Here is a 13,417-nt window from a genome sequence, read left to right as displayed (position 1 = left end):
TTTTTTTTGAGACGGAGTCTCGCTCTGTTGCCCGGGCTGGAGTGCAGTGGCCGGATCTCAGCTCACTGCAAGCTCTGCCTCCCGGGTTTACGCCATTCTCCTGCCTCAGCCTCCCGAGTAGCTGGGACTACAGGTGCCTGCCACCTCGCCCGGCTAGTTTGTATTTTTTTAGTAGAGACAGGGTTTCACCGGGTTAGCCAGGATGGTCTCGATCTCCTGACCTCGTGATCCGCCCGTCTCGGCCTCCCAAAGTGCTGGGATTACAGGCTTGAGCCACCGCGCCCGGCCAATGAGATTTTTTCAACGTGTGACCTAGGGAAGTCTGCAATTCAGAAAAACATACTATGGCAGCAGGAAGGATCTAAGTGGCTCTTAAACTCTTTTGCTCAAAAAGCATAGTAAAAACACAATTTATGACTCAAGACACACACACATACATTTCATATCGTATTTACCCTTGCCGTGTGCCATGCACTCGATCTTTTCTGATGTTTTCTATCCTATTCTCTTTAAATGTTAGTTATTACAGATGGAGAAACTAAGGCCTAGGTTTACAAGAGAAAAGATTTCTCCACTGCATCACTATTGAATTCAGGGCCAGACACTTCCCTGCACATGGTGGGAGAACCAGCAGCCTCCTGGCCTCTACCCACTAGATGCCAGCAGCACCCACCCCACAGTTGTGACAACCCAAAATGTCCTCAGGGGGAAAATCACCCCAACTAAGAACCCCTGGTTTCCACTGTGGAAAGAGAACCTACACTCAGGCTTGACTGTCCAGATCCCCTTTTTGCAACACAAAGCTGCGTAACAGGGCATCAGAATGTTCTAGATTGTGCTAACCACTAATGCAGGGAGAACTCCAGATCAGTCTTGCATTTTATTTGCCTCATTCTCTCGATGCAGAACTCGGGGGATCAGATGATGTGCAGCCATTAGGAAAATGGGCCATTAGAAAAACGAGCCGTTAGAAATCGCCAGTGAGCCCAGCAGAGACCCCTGTGCTCCACAGACCTCCAGGTTAGCACTTCCTACAACTCTTAGGAAAAGAGAGGCTGGCTGTCACCCTAAAGAGGCAAGACAAGCCAGCGAAGCTCTCCCAGAGGCTCCCACCAGGCCTGTGGAACGCAGTGATCAAGGCGCTGCGTGAGGAGTAAGCTCCTCGCCCACGTGTTAGAGCAAAAGGAATCCTGGGACTTTCAGAAGCAGGCCAGGAACTGGAACCACAGTCAGACCTGGGCGCGTGCTTAGGCTTTAGGGTAGAACTCACTCATCTGAATTTCCATCAAACACTCTACCTTCTACACCTGTGATTCTGGTGCAGGTGACCCTCCCTCCAAACTGAGAAGAGGGGTCTGGTCTGACCACGCCACGGAAACTAAGGCTCCGCAGGGGAAGTGACTCAGCAGGCTGTTGGTTGTTGATGGCTCTTTCTTGGCTGGTTTGGGAGCCAGATCCTGCAGCTGCAGCTTAGGAAGAGCAGTCCCTACAGAGAGCAGGAACCAGGGCTCCCATGGTCTCCCTCTGGCCTCTGCGCTGCCTGGCAAAGAGCCGTGTCGCCTTGGCCTCGAACCCTGCAGCCTGCCTCACCAGGAGACAAGATCAAGGACAGGGGCCTTGCCTTGGCACCAGGTGGCCCTTCATGTGCAGACAAACACTTTACCCAGGATATGAATAAGGTCCACAGGCACTCGGGAGGAATGTGGATGTGCGATTTACCGTCAAGGAGACAGGATGTCATTGGAGAACAATGGAACAGAAGGTGGGTATGTGCACGGAAACCGAAACTGCAGGGCCCGAGTCCTGGGCTCCCTCCCCTGACCCAGTGCCCCTGGCTGCCCTGACGCACCAGTGCCAGCCCACCCCCAATTCTTCCGCTTCTTCCACACCCCCAAACCTGTCACCACCACCAACAGCCAAAACAGCCACCCATTCTCTATGACATTAGCAGCACGGTTTTGGTAAAAATAAAACCAATTTAAAGTATGTTTGATCTGTAACCTTGTTTAGGCAAACAATCTCCCAGAAAATGGACACTTCACAAGGACAAGTAGTTTATAAGAAAATGGTGACCTGGTGGGGAATCCCACCGAGGGGTTTTGAAGTAGACAGGTCTTCCATGGCCCTTCTAATTCCTCTGTGGCCACTGAAACCCGGAAAACGGTGGCCCGAGAGGCCAGACCTCTAGCACAAACCTGTGTGGATTATGAGGGACAGATGCAACTGAAGTGACCCTGATCTCACAGAAATGCCTGGGGGCCAAGCAGCCCCCATCTCTGCATAGCGATTCCAAGTGAACACCCCATGTTAAGCTGGCTGCTTTCAGTAACTCAGCTGGGCTAAGCAGTCACATTTTCAGATAACATATCTCCCTTGCTCACGGTATCTCCATTTTAAAGATGAGGAACTGAGGCCAAGGTGGGCAGATCACCTGAGGTCGGGAGTTCGAGACTAGCCTGACCAACATGGGAAAAACCCCGTCTCTACTAAAAACAAAATTAGCAGGGTGTGGTGGTGCACACCTGTAATCCCTGCTACTCAGGAGCCTGAGGCAGGAGAATCGCTTGAACCCAGGAGGGGGAGGCTGCAGTGAGCCGAGGTCACGCCATTGCACTCCAGCCTTCCAGCCTGGACGAGAGCAAGAATCCGTTTCAAAAAAAAAAAAAAGATGAGGAATTGGAGGCTAAGAGCGTAACTGCCCTCAGAACACTCAGTGAAGAGGGAGAGCAGAGGAGAACACAGGTTTTCCGACGCCAGCTGTGGCTCCATCTGTGCTTCCATTTCCTGCTGGGGGCAGAGCCACCCAGTTCTGTGGAAAGGAAACCGACAAGGGAGCATAAGCTGATAAGCCCAGTACTGGACGGGTGGAATGGGCAAAAGGGCTTCCTGGAGGTGACAGCCCAGAGGCACCAGCACACCCTACATGTCCCCACCAGGGGCCCTGACATGGGGAGGGGTCTGGAGTTGGGCTGAAATAGGGGAAGGGAACTGGGAGCTTTTCCAACATGCTAACTTGGCTCTCTGAGCCCAAAACATGAACTCTCTGCCTGGGACTAAGGTATTAGTACATGTTGTTTACAAGCCCGCCTCGGGGCAGGGACTCCAGAGCAGAGCTGAACAAACAGATTGTGGAGTCCAGACAGCAATCCACCCCCCGCCCCTGCCCCCACGCCGGGCACTGCAGTGTCTCCATCAAAATCTTCCTCTGGTGTTTTTTTTTGAGACAGTCTCAGTCTGTGCCCAGGCTGGAGTGCAGTGGCACAATATTGGCTCACCACAATCTCCACCTTCCAGGTTCAAGTGATTCTCCTGCCTCAGCCTCCTGAGCAGCTGGGATTACAGGTGCATGTCACCACAGACTAATTTTTGTATTTTTAGTAGAGACGGGGTTTTACCATGGTGGCCAGGCTGGTCTCGATCTCCCAACCTCAGGTGATCCACCTGCCTCGGCCTCCCAAAGTGCTGGGATTACAAGCGTGAGCCATTGCACCTGGCCTCCTCTGGTCGCTTCTAACCCTCCATTCCCACTGACAACCCCAGAGCCATCACAGGTAGAGGTCTGTATCAGCTCTGCTGTGATTTATAAAATGGTAAAATCTACTTTAAACAAAATCTAGGGTCACCCAAGGTAGGGAGGGCATGAGTCTTCAGCTTCCCAGGGGCAGGGGTGGGGGGTTCTCTCCAGCTGCTCTTCCAGTTCCTCCCCAGCTGCAGCCCCTGAATCAAGTTGGGACCCTCACGTTGGTGTTGAGGATGACTTTGATTTGTCATGCCCTGGGGCATCTCTGGCCTTTTCACTGCCTGCCTGGTTACAACGGCCAAGGCCACTCCACCTACCACCTCTTTCCCTTTCAGGACCATCCTGGCAAAAAAAGTTTCCTCTCACCACTTCCCTACTGCACAAGGCCTTACACTAGTTCCTCAGCCTGCAGAATGGACTCAAATTCCCCATCAGACTTCAAGACCCTCCACTGCAGCCTCACCCGATGGCCCAGCCTCTCAGCCCACTCTCCTCCAGTCCCACGCAAAGTCTAGTTACCCACTCTAAGAGCAGCAGCGGCAGCAGGGAAATTGTTAGAAATGAAATTTTCAGGCCCTCTTCCAGATCTACTGAGTCAGAACTCCAGGGGCAGGGCCCAGTGATCCATTTGTCACAGCCCTCCGGGTGGTCCTGATGCAGCCTGGAGTTTGGCAACTGCTGCTCCAGCTACACTAACCTCCCCAGGGCTCCACGTCAGAAGCACATGCCCCTTCAGCCTCCCCACTTCTCATGCTGTCCCCATGGCAGGCAGCACCCTCCCCTGTCCTCTCTGGTTATCCAAAGCTCCTTTCCCGTGGTTGCTCACACACACGCTGTAAATATCTTCCGGCCAGGCCTGGTGGCTTATGCCTGTAATCCCAGCACTTTGGGAGGCCGAGGCGGGTGGATCACCCAAGGTCAGGAGTTCGAGACCAGCCTAGCCAAGATGGTGAAACCCCGTCTCTACTAAAAATACAAAAATTTGCCGAGCGTGGTGGCGCCTGTAATCCCAGCTACTTGGGAGGCTGAGGCAGGAGAACTGCTTGAACCCAGGAAGTGGAGGTTGCAGTGAGCCAAGATCACGCCACTGCACTCCAGCCTGGGCAACAGTGCAAGACTCTGTCTCAAAAAATACATAATCTTCAGCACAACAGAGAACCCAGTGAGCTCAACACCAGGAAACGGATGAGTGAGACATGCTCCTTATCCCTGAGGAGTGGGAAGGATGGCAGTGCCCAGATGTCACATGTGATAGGTTTCCCAGCAGAGTCAGGGCAGCTGGCAAAGATGGCCTCAAGGAGAGACCAGGAATTAGGGGAGCTCATAGCTACAGCCAGGTGCCAGAGCCTAGCCCAGTGCTGGGCACACGGAGGACCCTGCAGCAGTCCCCACTGACTGATGGGGCAATGATCCCAGGAGCCCTACAGCCCAGATCTCAGGTAAGTGTCTGGGTGTTGCCAAAGACCCCCACCTTGACCAAATGAGTGGGTGCTTCTGAGCCCTCTTTTAAATTAAGCCTTGGCCTTGGGCCCTGTCCTTGGCCTGCTCAGTCCAGTTGTGTGGTTTTTTTTTTTTTTTTTTGAGATGGAGTCTGCACTCCAGCTTGGGCAACAGGGCGAAAGGCACGATCTCACTCACTGCAACCTCTGCCTCAACCTCCCGAGTGGCTGGGATTACAGGCATGCACCACCATGCCCGGATAATTTTTTGTATCTTTAGTAGAGACCGGGTTTAACTCAAACTTCTGACCTCGTGATCCACCCACCTCGGCCTTCCAAAGTGCTGGGATTACAGGTGTTCAGCCACCACGCCTGGCCTCAGTCCAGTTTTAATAAGAATCCTGCTAAGTCGATTTAGAAAAGATGCCGCCACCCTCAATATGTGATCAGCAAGACTCCTGTCAAGCTGGGTTAACCAGAATATCCCCTCTTCTGAGGTTTCCTCTTTGTAATTTTCTACCACTGACCCCTACACCACCCTCCTCCTTGGGCCTAAATCTTCACTTTTCCTTGTTGTATTCAAAGTCGAGCCCTCTTGTCCGGGTGCGGTGGCTCATGCCTGTAATCCCAGCACTTTGGGAGGCCAAGGTGGGCGGATCACGAGGTCAGGAGATCGAGACCATCCTGGCTAACACGGTGAAAACCCCGTCTCTACTAAAAAATATAAAACATTAGCCAGGCGTGGTGGTGGGTGCCTGTAGTTCCAGCTACTCGGGAGGCTGAGGCAAGAAAATGGCATGAACCCAGGAAGTGGAGCTTGCAGTGAGCTGAGATCGTGCCACTGCACTCCAGCCTGGGCAGCAGAGCAAGACTGTCTCAAACAACAAAAAAAAAAAAAAAAAACTTGAGCCCTCTCTCTCCCCCTCTGCAAAAACCCACATGGCAGCAGTCCCTCTTGAAAGTCTTCCTTAGTTGCTTTAACAAGTGTCATGAATATCTTTTAACAGCATGAGCCTGTCCTTTGGCATCTCCGTTCCAAGGCTGGGGCCCCCAGGTTTGCTAGGTTTTTTGGCATCCCTCCCTCACACACTGCACACATTGGTTAGTTTTTAGTATGTGGAGGTCACCAAACCATAATCGTCCATCACTGCCCCTCCCCACCTCGGCGAGGGTCCTCTCTCTTAGTCCAGAGAAATGTTCTGTCAGCCTGAAAGGCCTGGGATCAAAATTCCAGCTCTACCTTTTTTTTCCTCCCAGACGGAGTCGCCCAGGCTAGGGTGTATCTTGGCTCACTGCAACCAGGTTCAAGCGATTCTCCTGCCTCAGCCTCCCAAGTAGCTGGAATTACAGGCACACACCACCACACCTGGCTAATTTTTGTATTTTTAGTAGAGATGGGGTTTCACCATGTTGGTCAGGCTGGTTTCAAACTCTTGACCTCAGGTGATCCACCCTCCTTGGCCTCCTGAAGTGCTGGGGTTACAGGCATGCGCCACTGCGCCGGCCTCAGCTCCACCTTTTATTGTCTGTCAGGCCTTGGAAGGAAGATACAACCTCCATGGGCCTTGGTTCTCCATTGGTAAAACTGGGGTGACTACAGCTACATCCCAGGCCTGTTGTGGGGATACAGGAACATGGGAGGGACAGGACCAGCCCTTCTCCAGGAATACAGGAAGTCCTCAGCATAAGCTGAGGTTCTGATCCACAGGCCACCAAGAAAACGAGTTTTCCCTTTGGCAAGGAGTTTTACATGTTCCAAAGCACCTTCCTCCAATTCACCATTCGCCTTGATGCTGTGGCATTCCCAGGGCATCGCCTGGACCCAGAGCAATGGACACAGTGAACTACCAGAGGATGAAGAATCTCTTCATTCATCCCACGCGGCTCCCGTGGTAAGAGACCCGGGGAAAGCCAAGAGGGGTGACATGTCACAGAAAGGCTGTTCCTCTCCTTGTTCTCAGCAGTGACCTTTTAGCTCAGACACTATTACGAGAGCAGGAATCCCTTCCCCACACCAGGGCTGAGCTCGGCCAACACTCTGGATTCCTCCCTGCAGTGCCCAGAACTCACCAATAATCGAAAAGGAGCGTTTCTGGCAGTCCCCTGCCAGGAGGTAACTGCAGTATCCCGCAAAGCTGTACATGCTCCCATCAAAGGTGTTGATGAAGTCACTTCCGAAGAGGCTGCATCGGGCCATGGATGACCTGCCGCGAGTCCCTTCTGCACAAAGGGTCCCTGGAGGGGGAGAGGCCACAGGTTGGGCTGGTGATCCTGGGCCACAACTGGGACCATCAGCTCAAACCTCTCTGGCCTCATAGAAATTAGACTGCCTCAGAGATATTGGGCTGTGCAGAGGTATTTTCCATCCTAAATGAGACTAAAGCTGTTGCTTTCAGCTCCCACATACGACCCCAGACTCACAGCAATAACTAAGGAACAGTTTTTCAGGAAATCTAGTTTTAATGACATTTACTTACTGATTTAAAATGTCATCATGTTCATTATTAAAAATTTGGAGCATACAGAAGAAAACACAAAGAAGCTGGCCGGGCACAGTGGCTTATGCCTATAATCCCAGCACTTTGGGAGGCCGAGGTGGGCGGATCACCTGAGGTCAGGAGTTCAAGACCAGCCTGCCCAACATAGTGAAACCCTGTCTCTACTAAAAATACAAAAACTAGCCGGGTGCGGTGGTAGGCACCTGTAATCCCAGCTACTCGTGAGGCTGAGGCAGGAAAATTACTTGAGCCCGGGAGGCAGAGGTTGCACTGAGCCAAGATCGCACCACTGCACTCCAACCTGGGCGAGAGACTCTGTCTCAAAAACGAGGAAAGAAAAGAAAACACAAAGTTAAAACCATCTGTAACCCAACATTTAGCGATTAGAATTAACATTTCAATGTTCATCTTTCCATTTTATAGCATACACACAGCTGTGGGTTTTTCATAAATTGGTGACCACCTTGTGCAAACTACCTATAACCTGTTTATTTCTCAATAGATTGTAAATCATTCATCGCGCTATTGTATGTACTTCCAATACGTGGTTTTTAGTGGCTGCATCATATTTTGCATCTCAATGTCTATAGTATAGCCCTCTATTGTTAGGTATCTAGCATGTTTCCATGTTTTAATGTTATAGATTGCAATGAGCATCTTTGTACATAAGTCTAGTATATCTTGAGCAGGTTAAATTTTAAACAGATCAGACGGTGTGCCTGACACACACTCTGAAGTGTCAGTTCCTCCAGCGTCACATGCTAACTCCTTCACTGACCACAGTTGTGTGTGCGCGCCTGTGTGTCGGCAGGTGGGGAAATACAGCAGTAAATCTCTTAAGCGTTCTAGGTTCCTGGCAAAAGACCCACCTGAAGATGCAGAGAGTGTGACAATGTGTATTTTTTTTTTCCCCAGACTCACCCGCAGGCAGCAACTGGATGCTGCTGACCGGAGAGACCTAAGTGGTAAGTACCCAAGGTCAAAAGTCCCCTCCCACCATTTACAGGCTCAGAATCTTAGGCAAGGGAAGGGCAGCAGTGTGATGCAGTGCAGTGGAAAGGGTGTTGGCCTGGGACCCACAAAGACTGACCTCCGATTTTGGCTCTAGACTTTGGGGCAGTCATTTTTCCTCTCTGACCCTCGGTCTCTTCATTTGTACCATGGGAGGTTCAACTAGGTGACCTCCACAATCTCATCTAAAACTAATAATCCATCCAAGTCTTGGATTTCTTCTTCCTCATGCTGTGGCCCCATAATATAGGGCAGTTCTGTGCCACCTTTATGCGTCTTAATAGATGGCGGCATTTGCAGGTACCTGGTCTCTGCAATACAAGTCAAGGGTAGGAACTCTGCGGAACCTTCACAGGAAGCAACCAGCGGGAGCCTAAGTTGGGGCTAGGCACACAGGGGAGCTCCAGACACACCTGCTGACTCCCAGAAAGGGGTCACCCCAGATGGCCCTGGGGCAGGAATGAGAAATGGAGGCCCTTTGGTACCTACCTGGCAAGACGAGGGCCAGAGCAAGCAGCACCCCGGCCAATCTGGCAGGAATCATCTGCAGAGAAGGAAGAGATATGAGCTGGTCATGGCTGCCCAGGTAGGTGGCTGCTGGTGTGGTGACTGTCAGGGCATGCAGTAGCAAAAACGTTTCTTTGAAGCAGGAGAGAAGCTGGATCCTCATGACCCCCTTTTTCCCCTTTGAACATGGCCTTCTGGCCCACCCACCCCCAGAAACCCCTGGCCAGTGCCAGGCCCAAGGGTGACAATCGCTGTGAGCTGGGACTTGTGGGCACCTTTCCACAGACAGCAGTCCCAGGCCCAAGACAGGAGGCAAACCCTGCCTTCCCTCCAGGCCAGCCGGGCCTCTCTCATGTCCCTGCCTCTTGAAGCAGCTGGGAGCTGACACACACCTCATTCCTTCCTGCCTCTGCATCCAAACTGGCGAGTAGGAACCATCCTACACTTCTGTGCCCACCACAGCAGCCCAGACACAGAGAATGCTCAGGAACTGCTAACTTGATGGTTTGCTTGTTGGCCCCCGAGTCTGTACCACGAGGGCCTTCACAAGAGCAAGGGCTGTCTCCCTTGTCTCCAACCCCAGCACCTGGCAAGATGCTTAGCACCCAGGAGACGCCCAGCAAATGTTTGCTGAGGTCGTCTGAAAAAATGGACAGGAGTCCAGCAGCCCTGGATGCAGGTAGACTTCCCTACTGTGTGACCCCCAAGAGAGGGACAATTAACCCTGGCTGGCACAGCATACCCCAAGTCCCTTAGAGCCCCTGCTGTAGCCCTCTCCTCTGGGAAAGGTGGTTAAATGAAATGCAGAATCTGTCGCCTGAGATTCACTGGGGGCAACTCCTTTCCCACCTAAGGTCCCATCCAGCCAAAGGTGAAATAAAGCCAATATGTGATATATCTGTGGAAGGAACACTGAGATGTCAGTTACGGCCAGGTCTTGGTCTCCAAGCAAGTGTCCCCTCCCAGTCCTAACACTCAGGTACATTCAGCTGCTCCCAGAAAGTTATCACAGGTGAGGACAAAGCTCATTCCAACTCGAGTGAAGTACTATGAAACAGTAAAACTCACTGCATGAAGAAAAAGCAGGCCTAGGACCCTCAGAGGCAAGTGGAGGAGGGAGTATTAGGATCACCCCTGGCTGAACTGAATTGCCCCTCCAAACAAAGCCCTTCCAGTCCAGGGACAGAGAACCCCAGCTCCCCAGGAGCAGGGATCAGTCAAGTCCTGCATCTTCCTCCCACAACTGAGCCAGCTCTCCTTCCAAAGGCCATACCTTCCCCTGCAATGAGGGCTGCGGGTATCTCCAAGGTCCCTGGGAAACTCAGCCGCTGGACAATGGTGCCTCCCACCCTAGGCCATGCTCCTAGCTGCTGCAAAGGCTCAATCAGGTCTGCTACAGCTCCTGACTGTCTTGCTGTTAAGTAGCCCGGGGGCTGTGGAGTTCCCACTGCTGGGGAAGATAAAGCCCAAGCTGTGACATCCACCAACCACCCTCCTTTCCCACCACAATAGCTGTGAGCTGCCGCAACTGGGGACTGGCCTCCTTTTAATTACCAAAAGGGAACAATGAAAGGAAATGGTATTAGAAGTACCTCCAAGCTGATAAAGCTTTGTAGAGTTTGGAGGGAGACCTCCTGGCAGCTGCCTTAATGAACTGCCTTGCCCTCCCCAAACACCCCCCCACCCCTACACCCCCACACTTGATCCCTGGTCTTCCTAGAGTGCCCCACCTGGGCGGGATTAACCAGGAATGCTGGTTGCCTCAGGGCAGGCTGATACAGGCTGCGGGGAGTCACACCAGAACAAAACAGCTTCCTGATCCAGCTTCCAGGGCTGGGCTCCAGGGAAGTTGGGAAAAACACCTCAACCTGAGCCAACTTTGCTGCTGTGTTTGGAGGAAGGGGAGCACTAACACTTCCTATGCACCCCAGGTATGAAGGATCCGGTCCTGGCCCTGACAAAAACAGTCCACTTGGGTCCTGGCCAGGGTTGAATGGACCGGTTAAAGATGAAGGTCTTGGCCACAAGCCTAGGCCTTTGTAAAATGAAGGTGGGGAGCGATGGTTTGAGTCTAACACTTTTACTGTTTCTACATTCTAATAATTCTAATTCTCAAGGACGCTTCCAGCCACTTCTGGTACCCTGCCCTTATATACACACACACATTCTTCCCAGCCTCCCATTCCCAAAAGCCTAATTCTCAACATCTGCTAAACTAATTCCTACTAAAATAAGTAACTGATGAAATGGGCAGGGGTGGGGGGAAGGTGACTCTCATGCTGGGATTCCAGGCACTGAGACGAGCACCCTGAGGCATGTCTGGGTATGGAAGACCTCCTCACTGCTTCTCCATGATAACCCCCTGCCCTAAGACTGAGAAACCACTAGGTTCCAACCTCCTCCCTTCCCACATACCTCGCACTCCACCACTCCCTTTACCGCCCCAGAAGAGAAAGATGCACGCTCCCAAGGAAGAAAAATGGCACAAGAGGCAGAATCAGCATGAGACAGTAGAAAAGGCCATTGGGGGGGCAGGCATGCTGACTCACACCTATAATCCCAGCACTTTGGGAGGCCAAGGCAGGCGATCACGAGGTCAGGAGATCGAGACTATCCTGGCTAACACGGTGAAACCCGGTCTCTACTAAAAATACAAAAAATTAGCCAGGCGTGGTCGTGGGCACCTGTAGTCCCAGCTACTCGGGAGGCTGAGGCAGGAGAATGGTGTGAACCCGGAAGGCAGAGCTTGCAGTCAGCCGAGATCTCACCACTGCACTCCAGCCTGGGTGACAGAGACTCCGTCTCACGGAGGAAAAAAAAAAAAAAAAAAAAAAAGGCCATCGGGATTTCCACTTCTAGCTTTTTAAAAAAACTAAATAATCTGAAAACCCTCTCATTACAACATACCTTTACACTGCTGTGCTAAATACAACAAATATTTTTTAAATGCACAGTTGATCTGGGAGGAAAGTAAGGAATATCTTCAAGGGTCAATGAGGAAGACGAGCCTAAATAAGCATGAGGCAAGGTAGGCCCATGGGTGGCCTAGCGTAGGCCAGTCTGGGAACCCTCCAGACTGGAGGCTGCACATTGCAAGAATGGGCAGTTCAGCTCCGGGCCTGACCCAGAGGGAGAGCTAGAACGGAGATCCCTGCATAAAGCTGAAACTTGGAAGGGAAACATCTTCCAAACGGTAGACCAGGAAAAAAATCCATTCCCCAATGTAGCAGATAAGGAAGTTTGCCTGTCTCCACCTGTTTCAGTTGGGGAGGGAAAATTAAGTCTTTAGATTTTTTTTTTTTTTTTTTTGAGATGGAGTCTTGCACTGTCCACCAAGCTGGAGTGCAGTGGCACAATCATGGCTCACTGCAACCTCCACCTCCCAGCTTCAAGCTGTTCTCCTGCCTCAGCCTCCCAAGTAGCTAGGATTACAGGCACCCACCACCACACCCAGCTAATTTTTTGTATTTTTAGAAGAGAAAGGGTTCCACTATGTTGGTCAGGCTGGTCTCAAACTCCTGATTTCATCATCCGCCTGCCTCAGCCTCCCAAAGTGCTGTGATTACAGGCATGAGCCACCGCGCCCGGCCTAGAATTTTCATCCTTTACACTCATGCAAATAAGGCTCTCTTCAGGATGAATTCAAGATCACAAATTTTTCAACACTTGAGAAAACAATCTACCATGAGCAAAAATTAGATCCCTAAGAATTTCAGATAATAAAATCAGAGAAAGATAAAAAGAAAAACCTAAGTGTTTAAAATTATAATAGAGGCTAGGCATGGTGGTTCATGTCTGTAATTCCGGCACTTTGGGAGGCTGAGACGGGATAATCGCTTGAGACCAGGAGTTCAAGACCAGCCTGGGCAACACAGGAAGACCCTGTCTTTACAAAGAATCAACTTTTTTTAAGGCAGGGTACGGTGGCTCACAGCAGGCGAATCACGAGGTCAATAGATCAAGACCATCCTGGCCAACATGGTGAAACCCCATCTGTACTAAAAACACAAAAATTAGCTGGGCATGGTGGCGGGCACCTGTAGTCCCAGCTACTCCGGAGGCTAAGGCAGCAGAATCTCTTGAACTCGGGAGACGGAGGTTGCAGTGAGCCAAGATCGCACCACTGCACTCCAGCCTGGTGACCAAGCCACTCTGTCAAAAAAAAAAAAAAAAAAAAAAAAAAAAAAAAAAAAAAAAAAAAAAAACCAAACTTGAAAAAGAACTTTAAGCCCAGACGTGGAGGCTCACACCTATAATCCCAACACTTTGGGAGGCGGAGGCAAGAGGATTGTCTGTGCTCAGGAATTTGACACTAGCCTACGCAACACAGCGAGACCCCCCATCTCTACAAAAAATAAAAATAAAAAATTAGCTGGGCCTGGTGGTGCATGCCTGGGGTCCCAGCTACTCAGGAGGCTGAGGTAGGAGGACCCCTTGAGCCC

The 13,417-nt window shown here is 51.3% G+C and overlaps 1 protein-coding gene across 2 annotated transcripts in view; it reads right to left on the bottom strand.

Moving 5' to 3' along the window:
* VWF (von Willebrand factor) overlaps positions 1-10,590 on the bottom strand; it is a 172,054-nt gene extending 161,464 nt beyond the window's left edge. Inside the window, exons 1-3 of one of the 2 annotated variants that reach the window (XM_025401752.1) lie at positions 10,568-10,590; positions 8,958-9,012; positions 7,030-7,194 (exon numbers count right to left, since the gene is read on the bottom strand). In XM_025401752.1, coding sequence (XP_025257537.1) covers positions 7,030-7,194; positions 8,958-9,012 — 220 coding nt within the window. In that variant the 5' untranslated portion in view covers positions 10,568-10,590. Of the gene's footprint in view, positions 1-7,029; positions 7,195-8,957; positions 9,013-10,248; positions 10,500-10,567 lie in introns of those variants that run through there. The other variant, XM_025401750.1, reaches the window with a different exon arrangement.
* Positions 10,591-13,417: the final 2,827 nt, after the last annotated feature.

This window comes from Theropithecus gelada, chromosome 11 (genome assembly GCF_003255815.1).
Source record: "Theropithecus gelada isolate Dixy chromosome 11, Tgel_1.0, whole genome shotgun sequence".
In the NCBI taxonomy this organism is placed as follows: Eukaryota; Metazoa; Chordata; class Mammalia; order Primates; family Cercopithecidae; genus Theropithecus; species Theropithecus gelada.
Note: the sequence above shows the minus strand (reverse complement) of the source record. Positions and strands in the feature narration are given on the sequence as shown.